This window comes from Neovison vison, chromosome 12 (assembly GCF_020171115.1).
Source record: "Neovison vison isolate M4711 chromosome 12, ASM_NN_V1, whole genome shotgun sequence".
Lineage (NCBI taxonomy): Eukaryota > Metazoa > Chordata > Mammalia > Carnivora > Mustelidae > Neogale > Neogale vison.
The window spans coordinates 105,301,279-105,321,788 of record NC_058102.1 but is presented as its reverse complement, the minus strand read 5'-3'; the positions used below and the strand labels follow the sequence as shown (position 1 = coordinate 105,321,788).

The 20,510-nt window shown below is 50.3% G+C and overlaps 1 protein-coding gene across 2 annotated transcripts in view; it reads left to right on the top strand.

Moving 5' to 3' along the window:
- The window catches only part of TEAD4 (TEA domain transcription factor 4), a 63,487-nt gene that overhangs the window by 7,503 nt on the left and 35,474 nt on the right, over positions 1 to 20,510 (top strand). For both annotated transcript variants that reach the window (XM_044226688.1, XM_044226686.1), the window contains exon 2: positions 16,322 to 16,576. In XM_044226688.1, the coding sequence (XP_044082623.1) occupies positions 16,322 to 16,576 (255 nt within the window). The remainder of the gene's footprint in view (positions 1 to 16,321; positions 16,577 to 20,510) is intronic.

Here is a 20,510-nt window from a genome sequence, read left to right as displayed (position 1 = left end):
GTGACCTCAGCCTAGGGTCTGAGGGCTCTGGGCCATTAGAATCGCCAGAGCATTGCAATCTGCGTCTCTGTCCCTGTTCAGGCAGGAGGGCGCCACGGCAGAGGAACCTTCTATGAATGGTGACCCAGGGTAGAATAGGTGCTGCGTCCTGCCTCTTGTCCAAGTCCAGGCCAGCCTGTTCCCTGCACGGGTGACTTGGCAGCTGTCCACATGCTGGAGCCTCCATTCTTGCCAGGGGCAGGCCTTTTCCAGAGACAACAGGCCTGAGAGTGGAGAGAGGCCTGCAGGAGCCCTGTAGGTTCCCTGCAGCTCCCTGGTGCTCTGGACCTGGAGGGCTGTTCCCCAGAGCTGAGAGCTCCTGCCTGGCTTCTGCCTGAACACGGTGTGACCCCAGAGGCCCCTCCTCCCTGGTGCCTCATGCTGCATGGGGGTCCAGTGTGGGCACACCCTTGGGTCCTGGCAGGGTGGGGTAGGGTCAGGGGTCTGTGGGAGCTGCTGACTGGGCTGGGGAAGGCAAGTCTTTGTTGAGAGCACACTGGGCTCCTGGGAGTAATCGGTTCAGGCAGTGTCCGGAGGGCATCACTGTTGGATGGGACTCAATGGCAAGGCCCGTTAGGCAAAGATGCCCGAGTTCTGGGATCTACTTTGAGATCTGAATTTTCACAGGACAGGCCCACTTAAAGTGAAGTCAAGTAGTTTGGTTCAGTACTTTTGCCTCTCTAGAACTTCCGTGTGACCATTGCTTTGTTTTAGAATCCGGAAGAAAGGCCCCAGGGAGAAAAAAGTGCAAGTCTCACAATCCCCATCTTAAGAACAAACAAAAACTAATAGCCTCACCCATCTCATGCCTTTATTATTATTATTATTACTATTATTACCTTTAAAGCAGCGTTGGATTTACAGAAGAATTCAACAGGAAATACGGAGTGTCTTCCCTTTGCCTGCTTGCTTACTCCTCTTGTTGACGTCTTGCCCTGGTGCAGTGTCGTAGCCATGCTGGTGAGCCAGTACGGATCCGTGGCTTGTAACTGGAGTCCCCGGTTTACATTTGAGTTCACTCTTCAGGTGTGCCTTCTGCGCGTTTTGACAAATGTGCATGTCATGTATGCACTCTAACAGTATTGTATTGAACAGTTTCACTGCCCTAAAAGCCCCGCACTCCATGTACGCCTCCATGATCTTCTCCTGTGTCTGTGCTGCTGCCTTTTCCAGAATATTCCGTGGTTGTGGTCATACAGCGTGTAGGCAGCCTTGCAGGTTGGCATGCACTTAGCGAGATCCCTGTAAGAGTTCTCCGTGTCTGTTAGACACTTGATAGCTCATTTCTTTTTATTTCTGAACAATACTCCACTTTCCTACCTTTTCTTTGTGTGAGTGGGGGCGCTGAGGTCCCGACGGGGGAAGTGAGTCCGTGGCCAGGCTGAGCCTGGAGCCAGGTTTGCCTTCCTTCGAGACCCTGTTTGCAGGGGCTTCTGTGCAGCAGGCACTGTGCCCAAAGCCCCTTCACCACTTCCTTGGCCCCTTGAGTGGCTCCGGGGCCAGCCCTGGGTGGGGTGGTGAGAGGAGGTGGTGGACACCCACCTGCTGTGACGCACTTCCTGGATATATTAGGGCCAGGCCCACTGACACCCACATCTCTGGGTGCTTGCAAGTGGTGGCTAGGGCAGAGCCCAGGTCTAGCTCCTGGGAAGCTGGATCCCTGTCCTCATTTACCCTGCTGCCCTCCCGGGGTTGGGGGTCCTGGGGAATGGGTGGAGGGCTTGGGGCTGTATCATTCTGTATCCTCTTCAACTCTGAGTTACCGACTGCCCCTCCCTGCTGAGGCTCCTCCCACCGCCCGCTCCTGTGCCCCTCCTTCCTCCTGCCCCTTTCCTCTCCACTGCTCCCCGGAGGGAATCCTCCCTTCCTCCCTTCCTCCCTTAACCCCTCCATCATTCTGCCAAAAACCACGAATGTTTGAGGAGCCCTCCTGAGAGCCAGCTGCTGTGCCTGCACGTGGGAGACAGGATTGAACCGAGTCCTCACAACAGTCCCATGAGGCATTACTACCTCTGGAATGTATTTGTGGGGACAGGCCCGGAGAGGTCAATAGCTTACCCAGGGACACTGGCCAGTTGGAAGCCCAGCCAGGATCTGAGCCGGCCTCTGACTCCTGAGCCCAGGCGGGCACCTCTGCCCCACATCACCCCTCTCCTGGCCTGGCAGGTTGGCTCTCTGTGGCGGGTTCCTCACGACACACTGGTGGGGTGGTGGGGTCCTCCTTTGCCTTTTCTCTCACCCCTCCCCACCCCTGTCCTGTCAAGAACAAGGTGTGGTAAGTGTCTTCACCCTGCAGGGTCAGTGAGGAGGTGGGTGGTGCGGACCCATGCGCTGTGGTCTGAGTTCCTGACCTGTCTTGCCTCTGCCCTTCATCTCTGCAGGCCAGTCTTCTCCTGGTTTGAGAGATCAGAAGCTTGGGGGAGGTTAGACACATTCCTGACCAGCCACACAGCTGCTAAGAGGTAGAGCGCCCTTCAGGTCACATGACCGAAGCTTTTTCCCAGTGGACGGGGCCCGTGGTGTGCTTTCCCCGGAGCCTCGTGTGTGAGCAGAGGAAGAGGCCCTGCTAGGGCGGCTACTCTGGGTGGGATTGGGACAGCTGGGCTTTGTGTGGTTCTTTTATTTTTTATAATGAAAATAAGATGTGTTCTGTATAGTTACTATATACATGTATTTCTTCAGGCCTCCAGCAAGCCCTGGCCAGCCATCTGGAGTCCCATGGGGCCAGTTTTGTTCAGCTGAGTACAAGGCTCAGCTCAGCCCACGAGGTCCATTTCTCCACTGGGTGTTTTCTCCTTTGCTCCCTCTTTCCTCTCATTCCTGAGGACTTGCTGCCTGTGACCCAAATGCTGCTTTCTTGGCTTTTCATTTCTAGCTATAAGTAGGTCATTTACCTGTGTCTCCTGTTTTGGGCCCAGATCCGTCAGTCCCCTTCACTGCCCACATCATTCACCCGCTCTATCTCCTGATGTGCTTAAAAAAAAAAAAAAAAAAGCATGAAGTAATTGGATGCATAAAATATCTGTCATTTTGTGACCGGCTTATTTCACGTAATGTAGTGTTTTCTAGGTTCACCCGTGTTGCAGTGTTGCAGCATGTGTCAGAACTTCATTCGTTTGTTTTGAGGCTGAGTAATATTCCACTGTATGCATTTGCCACATTTTGTGTGCCTGTTCACCAGCTGATGGCCATTTGGGCTGGTCCCACCTTTTAACATTTCTGTCTCCGTTAGCTGTTGAGTTCCCAGTGCCTTGAGCTCTGGTCTGTGCACATCCTGCCCCACCCCCAAGGTATTCATCGACAATTGTCAAATGTGTTACCCTCCCGGGTGCTTGATTCTTCAGACTCATGCTGTTGTGTCCTGTCGCCGAGAGCATCCTGGGTGAGCGGGCGCTAGACCACGCGCCTCGGGGACGGGGGTGAGGTCCCTGGGAGCCTCTAGCGCAGTTTTCAGCTGATTCATTCACAAACTTCGTTTTAGTGTTTCAGTTCAGAGACACCTCATTTCTTTCGTAGATGTTACTGACGGATTACCGTTGACCTCACAGCCCACAGCACTGTAAGTCGTGCGGGCTGGAGCTCCTCTGTCTCCCGAGGGCACGCCGTGGCCTTCTCGAGCTCCGCGACACGGGCCAGCACCACACCCCTGTGCCTGGGGGCCGTCTTCCACTGCACGTTTGGGGACAGAGGGCACAGAAGGCACAGACGTGCCAACCAGGTGGCACGGAAGAGATGGTGCAGAGGCCCCTCGTTTATAGCGTGAGCGTGGGATCCTGAAGGTAGAGTGCAGCCTTGCTCCATGTCCCGGGAGGGCCTGCTGCGGCCGCTCACACCCTCAGGGTCGGTGTGGGGGGCAGCGCACGCGTGTCTGCGCGTGACCACGGGAGCGCCGCGGGTGTGGCTCTCGGGCTTCCCAGTGTCTCTTGGCCCGTGTGCACACACAGGATCTGTGACTGCTCCATGAACTAGGATAGACTGTCCTTGCCTCTTCTTGGGGAACGCTGGACACCCACCCTCACGAGGCTGAAGGGTGCTGAGAGCAGGACTGTGTCATTTGTGACCTTGTACCCGATGCCTGGCATATAGCAGGTGCTCAGTAGACGGCTGTGAGTGCATGAATGGAAGACTCCGAGGGCTAAAGCCGTAATGGGTTGAGGCAGGAAAATAGGCAGGAGGGGTCTTCGTGGCTGGGAAACCTGCTTATCCACATATGTGGGGCGCCTGCTGCGCTCCTCCCTGGGAAGCAGCTCTCTCTTCCAGAGGCATCCAGACGATGGCTGTGGCAGCTGCAGTTGTGGAGCAAAAAAGTACAGGACTGAGGCTGTGTTCCGGTGCCCGTTTGAACTAGCAGTGGGGCCTTTTGGCAAGTTGTTTTACCTCTCAGGACTGTAAGCTGGAGGGCAACTTTCTCCTCTGGGGTTTTCCTCATTCACACAAACCTTGGGATGCCCGTGTCTCCCAGCTGGGACCTTCGCCAGAGGCTGTGGGGGCAATGGCATCTGTGTGCCTCAAGCTCCGCTTCGCTGGTCTGTCCTGGGGCTGGAACCCAACCCTGTTACCCTTCCCATTTAGCTGAAATCCTGCATGCTATGGAATCAGACCACTTCCCCCTGCGATCTGATTGTCCACAGAACAGTGTGGACATTGTGCTGTGTTTCTGTGGTCCACAGAACCGTTGGCAAGGAGGTCCAGGCAGCACTGTAGTGGGCGAGGGTGGCTTGCTGAGGGGAAGGGACTGAACCTCGCCCCTTCAGGTTTTGGAGCTTGGGCGCAGGGCTGCACCTGGGGTACCCCCAGTGTCATCATCTGCAGTGAGTGTGGGGAGAGTAGAGGAGATCTTGTCAGGGTCTCAGCTCAGCGCCAAGTGCCGAGTGGGTATGTGAAATGGTACCTCCATTTAGTCTTATGTCTAAATGGTATCTCCATTAAGTCTTACGTCTTAATGTGAGAACAGTTCTGTCTTTGGTGAGCAGAGTGTCTGTGCCACAGTGTCCTGATACTTCCCTGACAGCTGGGCCTCCCTCCCATGAGTGCTGGACCCCCTGAACTTGTCCAGCAGGTCATCTGCTCAGTACACAGGGGCCGTGTGCTGGGGGAAGAGGCGGTACTCTGTGTTGGGGAGGTGGGCCTTCCCCCCACCCCATGACCCAGCCTTTGCCTGGAGGAGGGGTTCTCCTCTCTTCTTCTTTCTGTGTCCTGGCCTTCTCCATTACAACAAGGCAGCCAGTCTTCCAGGCACCTTGGGGGATGTAAATTGGACCCGATCCTCAGACATCCCTGGCTATTGATGGCAAGAAGACATCAGCTTAGAATGGAGGACGGAGAGCTCTGCGGCGGCCCAGTGAGCAGTTCAGGCAGTACATGGTAGAGAACTAAGGCCTCTGTGGCCCGGGCCAGGGAGCCCATGTGGGTGCAGGTAGACCCCAGTTTGAGCTGCATGCTGTGTTCCTGATCCAGTGATCCACTCAAACTGTGCGCTTAGCTTCCTGTCTCCCATCTAAAGTCTAAACCCCTGAGGGCCCGAACCCCTTTCCCCAGAGTATAGTCCAAAAATAGCTACTCAGATGGTTTTTTTTTTTTTTTTAGTATAGTTTTTCTTTTTTTACATTTCAGCTTTACTGGGGTCAATGAAATGAAATGAAAATTGTAAGATATCTTCAGTATGCATTGTGGTGATTTGGTACCCGTACACATGGTGAAAGGGTCCCCCCAGCTAGTTAATGAACACATCTGCCTTTTCATGTCTTTCTTTTTTTTTTCTTTTTTTCAAGATTTTATTTATTTGACAGACAGAGATCACAGGTAGGTAGAGTGGGGAACAGGCTCCCTGCTGAGCAGAGAACCCGATGTGGGGATCGATCCCAGGACCCTGGGATCATGACCTGAGCCAAAGGCAGAGGCTTTAACCCACTGAGCCACCCAGGCGCCCCCATGTCTTTCGTTTGGTGAGAACATTTAAGTCCTACTCTCGGTAGCTTTCAGTTACACAGTACAGCGTCACCAGCTCTAGTCGCCGTGTCCTACGGCACATCCTCGGGCCTTGCTCAGCTTGCGGTTGAATGACCTCCCCCCGGTTCTCCCACCCCCATCAGATGTTTGTTAATGGACTGGTGTCGGGAAGGAGGTCCACCCTAAGCAGGAAAACAGTGTGTGTAAACTCGGGCTTCAGGGGCTGCTGACGAGTCCAAGGGGGCTGGAGGGGAGAGTGGGAATGAGTCTGGGGTCCACTGTTCCTGATTTTCCCTCCTGCTCTTACTAAGAAATGAGGTCAGGGCAGTGAAGCCTTCGAGATACCCCAGCCCCCCAAATCGGGGAGTTTGCACAGAGATCTGTTCTTGCACTTGTGCTTCAGCGTGCGTAGTACCTTTCGGCACTTACCTGGGTGGGCCCAGTCTCCAGAGTCTAGTCCAGTGCGAAGGCCAAGGTAATGATGGGAGGGGCCGTTTTCGTCTCCACTCGATAATGTGTGGATACCGGAGAGCCACGTTCCATCCAGTGGAGATGGTCTGTGGCCGCAGCTTTGCTGGACTGGGCAAAGCACCTGGGGTGTGGAGCCATGACTCCACCGGCCTTGGTAACCAAGCCTTGCGGATACGTCTGCCAGCAGGAAGGACCTCGTGTTCCAGGATTGAGGCAGAAGGCACCCGCTCCCACCCTGAATTACTTGAGTTACTCCCCATGCCTCCTCTGCCTTTATCTCTGAGACTCCTGTAGTGGAAGATTAGAATGGATCCCCTGGAAGGAAATCCCGTTTTCTCTTTCCTCCCAGCTTCCCAGTTAAGGAGCTGTTGGGATGAAGGTGGTTGTTCTTTCCGAGGGCCCCAGGGGGGAAGCATCAGATGCTGAGGCATCACAGGTCATGAGGAGCCTGAGATAGTTGGAACCTTTACTTGGATCCCATAGCTCTTGGAATGTGAGCTGGGAGAGGAGGGACAGAGAGAACCATTGCTACCTATAACTGGACAGGAGAGTCAGGCCCCTTTTGAACCATCTCTCCCTAACACTGGATGACACCAGCCGAGTCTGAGAAACCTTCTGAGTTTCAGTTCATCATTTCTGATTTGGGGTCGGGAGCACAGGAAGGAGGTTATAACATGGGTTGACCCTCAACAAGTTAAAAGATTTTGTGGTAAAAGGAAATGAGTGGTAGATTCCTGATGGAGGAAAGGGAATCAGTGGGATAACTGATCGTATGTAAAGTAGGATAACATCTATCTAGATTCGCGACATCGAGCCAGGAGAGTTGGGGCAGGTGCTGATGTGTGAGAAATAATCGTATGCTCAGGTAGCTCCGGGGCGGGGAAGCAGGTGAACACAGACCAGCCACTGTGCTGTGCAGACTTGCATCTTGGGGATTCTGTGGCTGACGGGAGAAGGGTTGGTGATCACTGGTGGCCCTGGAAGGGTCCTGAAGGGGTGAGCTTTGGGAGCAGGACATGGAAGTCTTGACGATGCAACTCTGGACTAGGCAGGGGACAGGACTAGAGGGGATGAGGTCTGGGTCTGCTGCTTCCTCAGGGCAAGTCATTTGCCCTCCCTGAGCCTTGGTTTCTCCATTTTATAAACTGGGGGTCATGGTTCCCTTCCCGTCCTAAAAGTGTTTTGAGGAGTTTATTGTTCTTCTTATTAAAAACTTCTTATTAACCTGGCGATTCACAGACCTGTACCCCTGGGGATAAAAATATATGTTTATAAAAAATTAAAAAAATTAAAAAAAAATCCAAACTTCTTATTAAAATAAATAAATAAATAAAAGCCTGTAAGTTCTAATTATTCTGAAAATTCCTGAGTAACTGGCATCTGGGGACGCCAGGGTGGAGCCGAGTGTGGTTTGAGCCTGGAGTTTGCTTTGGGTGGGCCATCTGGTGGGCTTTGGGTGGGGCTGGGGGGCAGAACCAGAGGCCTCCAAGCCAGGCCCCGGAAGCCAAGCCGGAGATTATTTTTATTCCTCTGTTCATGGCACGTGGCCCAGGCTTAACTATGCCATCTGTCTTCCCCTCCCGCTCTCGTCCTGGCAGGCCCACGGGGGTCATTGTGGAGGGCTTGGGGAAGTAGGAGGAGTGGGCATCCTTCTCTGGGCTGGTGTTGGCTTACCCTCCATTCTGCTAGCTGCAGGCCTAGGCTGTGTGGGAGGTGTGCTTCGGGGAGGCAGCTGCCAGGCCTGGGGCCGTGGGTGGTGAGGCTGGGAGAGGCCAGCCAGTGAGAGCTCTGGCCTGGGGGCAGCAGGGCCACACAGGGCTGGGAGCAACTCCACTTCAATAGCAAATCCTGTGGCCTGGGGTCTTGAGTGACCTCCTGCCCTCCTTCCCTGGAATGCACCCAGTTTTGGGAACACGAAGTACAGGTCCTCAGAGACCTCATGGGTCTGACATGAATCTGTGGTTCTCCCCGGGTCTGGTGTTCCGCTGGGTTGCCCTGGGCCTGGCTTCTACAGGGACTGAAGGTGCTTCCTTCAGCCAGCTGGTCTAGCTCAGCTCGGGTGAAGGAAGGGCCCAGACACTCTAGTATTCAGAAGGGTTCATGTGGTATCAGGGACATTGGGCCTCCCTCCTTTCCTTCCCTCCTTTCTGGCCTCCCTGTCACCCTCTGCCTGGCTGGGGGGTATTCATCTGGGTTCAGTGCCAGGTCTCAGAAAAGAATCTGGGCTATAGCCAGGACATACAAGACCTTAAGTATTAATATTTTTAATTAACATTAGTCAGTACTAGACACTAAGGCTTAAGATATATGTGCCTGTTAGGTCCATTTAGGACTTTAGACCTTTCCCGTGAGGCATTATTTGTAGGTAATGATGGTGACAGTACAGCTCATACTGAGCACTGACTGTGTTAGTTAACATCTGACCTTGTCGACCAGCACATGGGACATCTTGCCTTGGCAGATCAGTTCTCCAGCCTTCTTTGAACAAAGCCCCAGGTGAAAGTCTATGTGGTATGGGCAAAAGCTACTGAGAGCTCCCAGAGGAAGTGGAGGGTCTGGACAGGGAGTGTGAGCAACAGACACCATAGGACAGAAAGGACCTGAGATCCCAAACTAAGAAATGGACCAATTGGCCATGGTCACTGCTGCTTGTCATGTTGGAACCAGAATCAGTCTCTTGACTCCCAGACATCACACTTTCATTTTACAAACCTCCAAAAACTCAAGCTCTCTCTCTGGTGTGCCAAAGTCCAGACATTTACTGATATTTTCTTTGGTTTCCTGACACTAAACATGGAACAGTTCATTCTCCCCATGGAGAGATCATTATTTCACAAAGGACACTTAGCAGATATCCCCTCATTTGTTCCCCAGCTTTGTGCAGTGCACTGAGGACTTTGTAGAGAAAGACAATCGTGAAATCTGAGGTACGGTGAAGGATGCCAGTCATCCCTTGGAGCTGGCGGGGGTCAGATCTGGAAAGCATGGGGAGCTGCTGGAGGTCAGAGGAGGGGGTCTAATCCAGACTGGAGGTCTGGGTCATCTTCTAGAGGAAGTGATGTGGCTGGACCTTCAGGATGAGTAGGAGTTTGGTGAAAGAAGGACGGGGAGGAAGGCTGCAGGCGGCACTTCCGGGTGTGGAGAATGAGCTTAGCATGTCAGGGGTATCGTTTGGATAATGGAGTTTGGGGGTGGGGGGGTACAACCAAGGGAGTATAAGAGGACGGTGCAGTTGCCTGGCAGTGTGGCAGGAGAGCAGGAATCAGCCTTACAGAATCCTGTCATGGGGCATGTCATTTTATCTAAGGCCAAGGAAGGATTTAAGTGGAGGAATCCCTAGATCCATTTGGATTCTAGAAAACTCACTGTGGCTGCAGTGAGAGATCACGCAGTCTGCATGGGGTTGGCACAGTCACGGGGGAAGCACTAGCAAAAGCTTGGGTTAGGGCTCTGAAATGGAAAAGACAGGGTTTCAGGAAGACCTTCTGGAGAGAGGATGTGGTTGTTAATTATTTATGGGAGATAAGAGGGAGAAGTCAAAATACATGCTTAGGTTTCTGGCCTTTGGGTGGTTGGTGGTGTCATTTCAGGACTCAGTGTCCTGCTGAAAATTTGATTTTGGACATGTTGAATTTGAGGAGCTTTTGAGAAGTCTGATTGGAGCTGCCTGGTAAGCAGTTGCCATATGTAGCTAAACTCAAGAAGGACATACAGATTTGGTAGTCAAAAATACACAGTGGGGGTGTAAGCCATGGGTGGGGAACCCCCAGGGGTTATGTATGGAGGTTTAAAAGGAGGTCAGGACAGAGCCCTGAAGAAAGCACTTAGGGAATGGTCTGGCCAAAGAGAAGGAAGGAAAAGTAAAGACAGTGGATTAAGACAATTTGAGAGTGGTCTTTGTTCTTCATAATTTAGAAATCAGCTTGTTAAGTTCTGCGGAAGACCTTGTGGAATTTTTAATCATAATTTCATTGAATTTGTGATTTTTTTGGTAGAGATTCAACATCTTTATGATATTTTCCCATCCATGAACACAATTTCCTCTCCTTCTATTTAGATGTTTTATGTCTTTCAAAACAGTTACCGTTTTCTTTGTAAAGTCCTCATTTATTGTTAATCAGGAGGTAAATAATGACTTTGTTTCTAAATGCAATATTTTAAAACTCTGTATTGTCTAATACCTTTTTTTTTTTTTTTAAAGATTTTTCTTTATTTATCTGACAGAAATCACAAGTAGGCAGAGAGGCAGGCAGAGAGAGAGGAGGAAGCAGGCTCCCCGCAGAACAGAGAGCCCGATGCGGGGCTCGATCCCAGGACCCTGCGATCACGACCTGAGCCGAAGGCAGAGGCTTAACCCGCTGAGCCACCCAGGCACCCCTAATACCTTATTTCTGGTATAAGAGAATGTAATTGTAATTTGTTAAATCCTTTCAGTCTTGTATCATAATGCCTTATAATGACAGTTTACTTCTTTTCTTGGAATCTTCTCATCTCTTTTTCTTATCCTGCTGTGTTGGCTAGGACTATGTTGGCTAGGTTCTTTTTTTTTTTTTTTTTAAAGATTTAATTTATTTATTTGACAGAGAGAAATCACAACTAGATGGAGAGGCAGGCAGAGAGAAAGGGAAGCAGGCTCCCTGCTGAGCAGAGAGCCCGATGCGGGACTCGATCCCAGGACCCTGAGATCATGACCTGAGCCGAAGGCAGCGGCTTAACCCACTGAGCCACCCAGGCGCCCCCGGCTAGGTTCTTGGTAGAAGCAGACTTTACAGTGTGAATATGAATGTTGAAAGTGGCATTCTTTATTTTATTTCTGACTTTAAAGGTAATGCTTCCAGTGTTTAATCAGTCAGTAAGAGTTGCACAGGTAAAAGTTCTGGTCACCATTTCCAACGTAGGTGTGAGTGTGGTGGGCTGGGGGAACGACAGTCGCACACTAACCGGTGAGTCTCCAGCACCAGCCTGGTGTCCTGCAGTTCAGTCCACTTCTGACACTGTCTACATGGAGGTAGTCCTATCCCACAGGTTAAGAACTTAGTTCCACAAGACTGTCCACCAACCCCAGATACCAATGGCAAGATTGGGGGTTCCAGTGACGCCTCCTTGGCTTCGATTGACTTTCTAGAGTGGCTCATAGAATTCGGAGAAACACTTTTACTTGCTGGATTATTGGTAGATTTTGAAATGATTATTTTATCTCAGCAACAGCCAGATAGAGGCATAGGGCAAGGTTAGGGAATGGGTGTGGAACTTCCAAGCCCCCTATAAGTATGTACCATTCTTCCCACATCTCCATGTGTTCACCGGCTCACCAGCTCTCTGAGCCCTCTCCTTTTGGGTGTTTATGGGTTTCATTACATAGGCACAATTGATTAAGTCCCTGGCCACTGGCAATTAGTTTAACCTCTAGTCCCTCTCCCTTCCCTGGACTTTTTGGGAGGGGAGCTGGTGGTATGGGGCTAAAGGTTCCAACCCTCTGATTACAGGGTTGGTTCTCCTGGCCACCAGCCCTCATCCTTAGCTGCATTCCAAAAGTCACCACATTCACATAATAAGACACATTTATTGCTCTTATCACTTACGAAATTCCAAGGGTCTTAGGAACTCTGTGCTAGAAACCGGGGCAAAGACCAAATACAAATTTATTATAAATCACAACACCACAGTGGATTTTGGGAAGACATCTTCTGTCACATTAAGAAAGTTTGTTTCTAGAGTTTGCTAAGCGTTTTTATTGCGACGGGTCTTGGGTTTTAGCAAATGCCTCTTCCCACGTTATAGTTCAGAAACATGGTTTTCCTTCCATGTGCATGTATGTACATGTGGGTGTTGCATGACCAGACTTAGTCATGGTCATTGTTAATTGTTTTTATAGAGTTAATTTTTATTTAAAGATTTTATCTATTTATTTGACAGAGAGAGCAGGAGCACACAAGCAGGGGGAGCGGCAGAGCAAGAGGGAGAAGCAGGCTCCCCACAGAGCAGGGCGCCCAGTGCCCGGGGCTTGATCTCAGGACCCTGGGATCATGACCCAGGCCAAAGGCAGACGCTTAACCAACTGAGCCACCCAGGCGCCCAAGAGTTAATATTGTTTAGATTCACTTTTATTTTTACCACTACTTTGTTCACCCCTCTTCCATGTGTGTAATGTCTTCTTTTTCTAGAAGTTCCTTTTAAAAAAAACCCTCCTTTCCTGTTTTTTTCTTTTTTAGTGAGAGTGTGTTAGTCTGAAAGTGCCTTTATTTAATGTTTACTCTTGAGTGATATTTTGGCTCGGCTTTTAATTTTAGGTTAACAATTACATTTCTCTCAACAGTTTGGAGACATAACCTTGGGTCCTCTAATGCTACTGTTGAGAAGTCCACTATCCATATATATGTTAATGTCATAGTTCTTCCTTTTTGGTAATTTGTCTTTTTTTACTCTTGATGCTTTTAAGATCTGTTCTTTGATTTTGGTATTCTGCAGTGTCCTTTCAGTATGTGTTGACTTTACTTGAATTTTTCTGCATTAGGATTCAATATAGCTCCTTAATTGGAGATTCATGTATTTCATTATTTTGGGAAAGTTTCCTTGCCATTATCTTTTCACATGTTCTTCATTTTGTGTATTCTGTCTTTCAGGAATGCTAATTGAAGGTATGTTGAACTGCCTTATTTTATTGTCCTTGCTCTTTATCATTTAAAAAAATATATTTCTGAGTAATAGCTTCATATCCATCCTCCAGGTTGTTAATTCATCCTTTAGCTCTATGTAATGTGCTATTTATCTTAGTAAAACCATTGAGTTTTAACTCCAGTAACTAAAATGTTCATTTTTAAATGTCCTATTTGGTTCTTTTTCCAGTCTGCTTTGTGTTTTTTGATAGTGTCTAATTCTTTCTCATGTTTCCAATTCTTTGTTTAAGAGAGTAATTATTTTAAATACCATTCTATAATAATTTTTATCTGATAGTTCAGTTATCTCTAGTTCTTGGGGCTATAGTCCTGTTGAATATTGATCATAGTAGATTGTTTCCTCTTTCTTAAATGTTGCAACTTTGGATTTTGAGATCATTTTTTAGCAAGGCTTTCTCTTTGGGAATGCTCTGTAATATGGGTGAGAACTGTCAGGGATTTTTCAACCATGGACCACTATTTATCGTTACAAATTGGCTGGGAATTCCTGCATAAGGTAAAATTCAAATCTCAAATCCACTTAAGGTCAAGGCAGTCTTTAAGTTACAAATATTTAGGAAAGACAGTTTTCTTTTTCCCTCCCTTCCTTTCTTTCTTTCGCTCTCTCTCTCTCTTTCTTTCTAAGAATTTTATTTATTTGACAGAGCACCAGCAGGCAGAGTAGCAGGTAGAGGGAGGGAGAAGCCAGCTCCCACCTGAGCAAGGACCCAGATATAGGGCTTGATCCCAGGATTCTGGGATCATGATCTGAGCCAAAGGCAGTTGCTTAACCAGCTGAGCCACCCAGTTGTCCCCTTCTTTTTCTTTTTCTTTTCATTTTCTTTTCTTTTCTTTCCTTCTTTTTCCTTTCCTTTTCTTTCTCTTCCCCACCCCTCTTCCCCTCTCTTCTCTTTTTTACCTAGGACTTAGGCCAAGACAGATAATTTTCCTCGTCATATTTTGTCAGTATTCTTTCTTTTCTGTGAGGATTGAGGTATAATTCCAAGTTCCAACTCCCCATATCTGTCAGGTCTAAGCTGTCATCTGCGAGGCTATTAAAACCTAGCGGCCTCCCAGAGCTTTTGTAGTAATGGCTCATTTACAGATTCCTTTACTTGGAGTTCTTTCATTTGGGGGCTTCTAGGTGTTTCCTTTCTTTTGAAGACAACTGTACATTTAAAAGTATTATATTTGTTAAATTTTATTTATCATTTCTAAATTTCTTTTAGAGAGTGAGAGTTTTCAAGTCATCTACTCTGTTGCCATTAAAGTTTTTTTTTTTTAAAGATTTTATGTATTTTAGAGAGAGAAAGATAGCAATAGTTCTCACCTCTAGGATGCTCTGAGAGAAGACTTCCAGAGCATTCTTCACTTTCTTTTCCTTCCCTGTACATGAAGCCCCACATACCCCACAGTTCTTCACAAAGAAGTGGGTATGAGTGTCAGTCTAGTCAATGTCCTCAGTGAAGGAAAAGGAGGAGCTGAGTGAGGGGTGGGGTGGGGGTACAACCTCGGAGGGAGGAGAGGTTGCAAAGAACTTGGCCAGCCTGCGGGCACTTAGTCTCCCAGCCTGTATTCGGGCTGGTGGCAAAGGACAGCACTGTGTTGTCAGCTTCTAGAGACACCAGCAAATCACCCTTGCTGTAGCCCCCATATGTGAGAATCTCCTAGGGCTAAAATCTTCCCTTTATTTATTTATTTATCTATCTATCTATCTATCTATCTATCTATCTGTTTATTTTTAAAGATTTTATTTATTTATTTGACAGAGAGAGACAAAACAAGAGAGGGAACACAATCCTGGGGAGTGGGAGAGGGAGAATCAGGCCTCCTGCTGAGCAGAGAGCCTGATGCAGGGCTTGGTCCCTGGACCCTGGGATCATGACCTGAGCTGAAGGCTGCCGCTTAAAGACTGAGCCACCCAGGCTTCCCTAAAATCTTCCTTTTAAAAGAGCCCAAGCTGAGGATAGAATAGGAGTATGGTAACCTGTATTTTATTTTGTATCCTTTTTTTTTTTTAATACAAGATTTTAATTATAGTAAAAAACATACATGATTTGTCATCTTAATCATTTTTGAGTGTATTAGTTCGGTTATATTGAAAGTTAATTTTCACGTTGTTGTGCAGCAGATCTCCAGAACTTTCTCATCTTGCAAAACTGAAACTGTATACCCATTAAGCAACAATTCCCACTTCTTCCTCTCCCTGGGTACCAGCATTTTACTTTCTGTCTGTGATTTTGACTATTAGATACGTCTTATAAGTGGAGTCATACAGGGCGCCTGGGTAGCTCAGACGGTTAAGCGTCTGTCTTTGGCTCAGGTCATGATCTCGGGGTCCTGGGATCAAGTCCCGTATGGGGCTTCCTGCTCTGCAGGGAGTCTGCTTCTCTCCCTCTGCCTCCTGTTCCCCCTGCTTGTGCGCTCTCTCTCTCTGTGTCAAATAAATAAACAAAATCCTTGATTAAAAAAAAAGTGGAGTCATACATCATCTATCTTTCTGTGGTTGGCTTTTTTCACTCAGGGAACATTCGCAAGGTCCATCCATGTTGTAACATATGACAGACTGTTAATTCCTTTTTAAGGCTGAATGATACTCCCTTTTGGGTATATACCACGTTTGGTTTATCCATTCATCTGTCTTATTGTGAATAAGGCTGCTGTGAACACGGGTGTACAAATATCTCTACAGGACCCTGCTGTCAGTTTCTTTGGGTATTTACCCAGAAGTGGAATTGTTGGCTTGCTTGGTGGTTTTATGGTTAATTCTTTGAGGAACCTCCATACTGTTTTCTGTAGTGGTTACATCTTACATTTCTACAAACAGTGCACAATAATTTGCATCCTATTTGCCCCTTGTCGATTTGATGTCAGAACGTCTCTTGGTCCTTGGTCTTTGTCTCCTACCTCTCAGTCCTGTCTTTGGATTCTTAGAGCTATGCTCCGAGAGTGCCTAGGCCACAGGGTGGGAAGCTGGGATCTACACAGGGGGAACAGCCTGCTCGAGATTCTAGGCCTCCTGAATTCTCCCAGACCTTTCACTTCACTCTTTTCCTCTTGGTTCCTGGCCTTTTCCCTCCAAGCTCCTGTGCTGTTGAGGGCTGAACAAGGAAGAGCAACTGATTCTTGGGCTTGGCATTTCCCGGGGTGCCCTGTCCCATGGCCGTATAGTTCTTCCTCTGATGCTGTGGTTTCTGCCCAAACAGGTCCAACGGGCGCTCCTCCAAGCGGAGCCTTGGAGGGCAAGGCCGGCACCATTACCTCCAACGAGTGGAGCCCTCCTAACTCCCCTGAGGGGAGCAACGTCTCTGGGGGCAGTCAGGCGTTGGACAAGCCCATCGACAATGACGCGGAGGGAGTGTGGAGCCCCGACATCGAGCAGAGCTTCCAGGAGGCCCTGGCCATCTACCCACCTTGTGGCCGGCGTAAGATCATCCTGTCAGACGAGGGCAAGATGTACGGTAAGGAGCCTGTTGGGGCGGGGTGGCAGGACCCTGCCCTCACGGTTCAGTTCTGGAAGTAGGGCCTAGGCACGGGGGGACACAGGACCCTTGGGCTTCTCTAAGTAATGGAAGGGGAGTGCCCCATTGAGGAACTTAAGGCAGACACTGCTTCCTTCTGTCTGGGCTTCCCAAGGGGTGGGAAGGTATGTGAGGAGAAGCCTTTGGGTGAGAGGCTGTGGTAGTAGAAGACTTGGGAAAGGGAAGAACACCCCCCAACCCATCTCCCCAGAGCGGACTGGGAAAATCCGATAAGCTGCCCCTCAGGCAAATGCCCCCTCATTCTCAGCTCCCCACTCTTGGCTGTGAAGGGAGGTTAGGAAGGTGGCTCCAGGACTCATTTATTCCCTCATTCATGCACACACGTAGCCGTGAACCTTGTGTGCCAGGCCTCGGTGGGGAGGGTCTGGCCCCTGCTCACAACATGGTGAGGGGTGGGGGAGGTGAATGCACACAGAGCTGGGCTACAAGGCAGATGTGGGGTGTCCCAGGAGAGAGGCAGGCAGGGTACTCTAGACCTTCACTCAGGAAAGGTTCCCTCCAGCTCAGAGTCATCTGGAAAGGCTTGGTCTTTAGGAGGGGCTGAGAATATGGAACATACAGAGATCCTTCATGTCTAGTAGCCGAAGAACAAAGCAGTCTGCCTGGGGGTGTGCTGACCTTTGGATGGAGGAGAGGGTACGTGGGAAAGTAGAACAAAACCAAAAACCGAATAGCTGTCAGAAGACCCCAGTCAGGCCTCCATTCCCAGGACTCCCAACTTGAAACACGGGGCTAAGGAAGGCACTGGGAGGGGTTCTGTAACCGGTGGGTCCTCTGACAACAGGGGGCCTTGCCTTGGCTCCCAACAAGATGGCTCAAGGCCAGGCACCCACCCCCAGGGCTTTCCACTGAGGTTCTCTCTCCCCCATGCAGCACTGGTTCCCCCTCGGTCCCCCAAGACAGAGACTTTGTCAGCTGTCTGAAGTGCGCTGTGTAAGGGGCTCGTGGGGGCTGTGGCCGTCTTCGTCTCCGAGGGCTGCTATAAGAAATGACCACAAGGGGCGCCTGGGTGGCTCAGTGGGTTAAGCCTCTGCCTTCGGCTCAGGTCATGATCCCAGGGTGCTGGGATCGAGCCCCACATCGGGCTCTCTGGTCAGCGAGGAGCCTGCTTCCTCCTCTCTCTCTGCCTGCCTCTCTGCCTACTTGTGATCTCTCTCTCTGTCCAATAAATAAATAAAAATCTTTAAATTAAAAAAAAAAAAAAGAAATGACCACAAATGGGTGGCTTAGCACAGCAGAAACATATTTTCTATTTCAAGAGAAGTCTCAGGTTAAGGTGTCTGTAAGGCTGGTTTCTTTTGGGGGCTCTGAGGGAGGGTCTGTTCCAGTCTCTTATCTTCTGGTGGTTGCTCACAAGCCAGAGTGGGAAGCTGGGGTCACATGGGGCTTGCAGCTGGATCACTCCTGTCTGGACTCTGTTTTCACATGGCCGTCGTCCATGTGTGTCCTTGCCTCTTATAAGGGGACTCGTCACACCTAATCCAGTGTGACCTCATCTTAGTACAACTATAAAGACCCTGTTTCCAAATAAGGGCACTTCTGGGGTTCTGGGTGAACAGGAGCTCTGGGCGGACACTCTTCAGCTTAGTTCAGTGAGAGCAAACACGTGTCCAATTTGTTACCATCTTGGGGCACCACGGGGCTCTCACAGCCCCTGGTGCTCATCCTTCAGCTGCAGCCTTCCCTACAAAGCCAGCGGTTCCTCTTTTACTTGCTGGGGAGACAGGGTCTGTGCTGGCTGGACCCTGGGTCTCGTCCTCAGGCTCTGGTTGTAACTGTGCCTCTCTCCTCACCAGCCCCACTGCTGTGGCTTTGCTGGGTCTGCACAGAGTCTCTCTGATTTCTGTGGGCATCCGTGCCCTGTGTCGCCCCCCCCCCCATACCACCCTTGCTCTAACCACTTCCTGCTCTGGTGTTTGCTTCTTACTTCTGGCCCCTGTGGAAGCTTCGTGGAGAAGACTGCTGATGTGTATGAGGCACCTGGTTGGGGTGCCAGGTGTGGGATCAAGTGCTTTACATAGGTTATTGCCCTGGAGCTGGAGAGGAATGGAGAGTCGGTGTCTTTGGCTCTTTCTACTACTCTGGTGGAGAATGGGATGGGTCCTGATGCAGAGCTGAGGTGTGAAGGTGAGAAGGGGCGGGGAGGGCAGGTGTGGACAAAACGTTTAGCTGGAGAGCTGTCTGGGTCTCTTGTTGGGAAGCAGCATACATCCTGGTGCTTTAAGGAGCAACTTTTCCGGCAAACACAAGGGGCCAAGAGGCGTTCAGCAGGAGGAGAGAGTGGAGGGTGCTGCGGTATCCGGGGGGCCAGGGAGATGGCAGAACGTGGCAGATTCAGCAGACATTTGTTGGATTGCCGCTGGGGACCAGACTCTGAAGGCTGAGATGTTTCTTTGTGTGTGTGTGTGGTAAAATATACTTTACATAAAATTTACCCTTTTCACCATTTTTAAGTGTACAGTTGAGTCACATAAAGGACAGTCACGTTGTGGTGAAGCCACCAGCACCGTCCTTCTCCAGAACTTCTGCGTCTTCCTGAGGCCCCCATACCCACGCGACACCAACTCCCATTCCATCCTCCGCCCAGCCCTGACAGCCACCACTCAGCTTTCTGTCTCTGTGGATGTGACTGCCGTAGGGACCTCCCAGAAGTGGAATCAGACAGCGTCTGCCCCTTTGTGACAGGCTTCGTTCACTTAGCATCGTGTCCTTGAGGGCCCTCCCTGTTGTAGCCCGAGTCAGAACTTCCTAACGTCGCGTGGTATGATAGACCACATTGTGTTTCTCTCGTCGCCTGGCGGTGGACATTTGCGGGGTGCATAGTTTTAGTTACTTGTTATGGGTACATATTTCTCTCCCCACTTCACGTGTAAAGGAATTGGGTTAAGAGACTTTGTTGTCAGCCGGTGGACGATTGTGACTGAGCCAGTTTGGGAAGTGCAAGCCTGCAGACCTCTGAAGTTCTCTCTGGCCCAAGGGGAGCTGTTGATGGCGGGGGGAGCAGGATGAAAACGGTGTTTGGCAAACTGTCCTGGCTATGTTGTTGTCCCGTTTGTGGCTCTCCGCCTGTGCAGAGACACAGGGAGGGGCAGAGGGTGGGGGGATCACACAGGGGCGGACCTGGAGGAAGAGAGGGGAGGGGGGCAGGGGCCAGGAGCCTCTTAATTATGCCAAAGAAGACAGGAGCTGTCAGTGGCCTCTGATGTCCTCTAGCTCTTCGATCTTTTCAAGGGTTGGGGCTAGGGTTAGGTTAGGGTTAGGATTCGTGTTTTATATGCTTAGAGAAGCCGAGAGTTTCTCCCAGATTCTCTCAGGTGGTAAGTGGGAGAGCAAAGGCTAGAAGCAGTTCCCTGCCCCTAGGTACAGTGCTCCCCCATCACCTCGAGTGGCCTTTGTGCGCTCCGTGAAGCCTGGAGCCTCTCCTGCTCCCCCCTGCCCCCGCCTGCAGCTTGGCCTGGCTTGGCCCGGGCTCCAGGTGGGTCAGGCTCCGGGCAGGGCCACTGGAGGCTGCTTCTCAGTGTCCGATGACTCACCCAGCCCCCAGGGCACCTGTCCTTCGTGAGCACAGATCCTGCTGGGGTCCAGACACTGGCTTATCCCCATCTCCTCTTACCAGGCGCGGGGGCTGAGCCAGGGCAGGACCGCGCAGGGAGTTGGTGAAGGGGCCCTCGGTAGGGGCTGCCGTCCAGCTGGGAGGTATATATAGCTCTGAGCTCAGCCCGGTGTGTGGGATGGGACCCCGGGGAAGTGGAGGAAGAGGGACAAGCTGCCACGCTGACTCAGACCTTGTCTCGCTCTGGCTCTTCTCCTCGATCTTCTCCTCTTCCCTCGGGGGACCCACTCTTGCCACCCT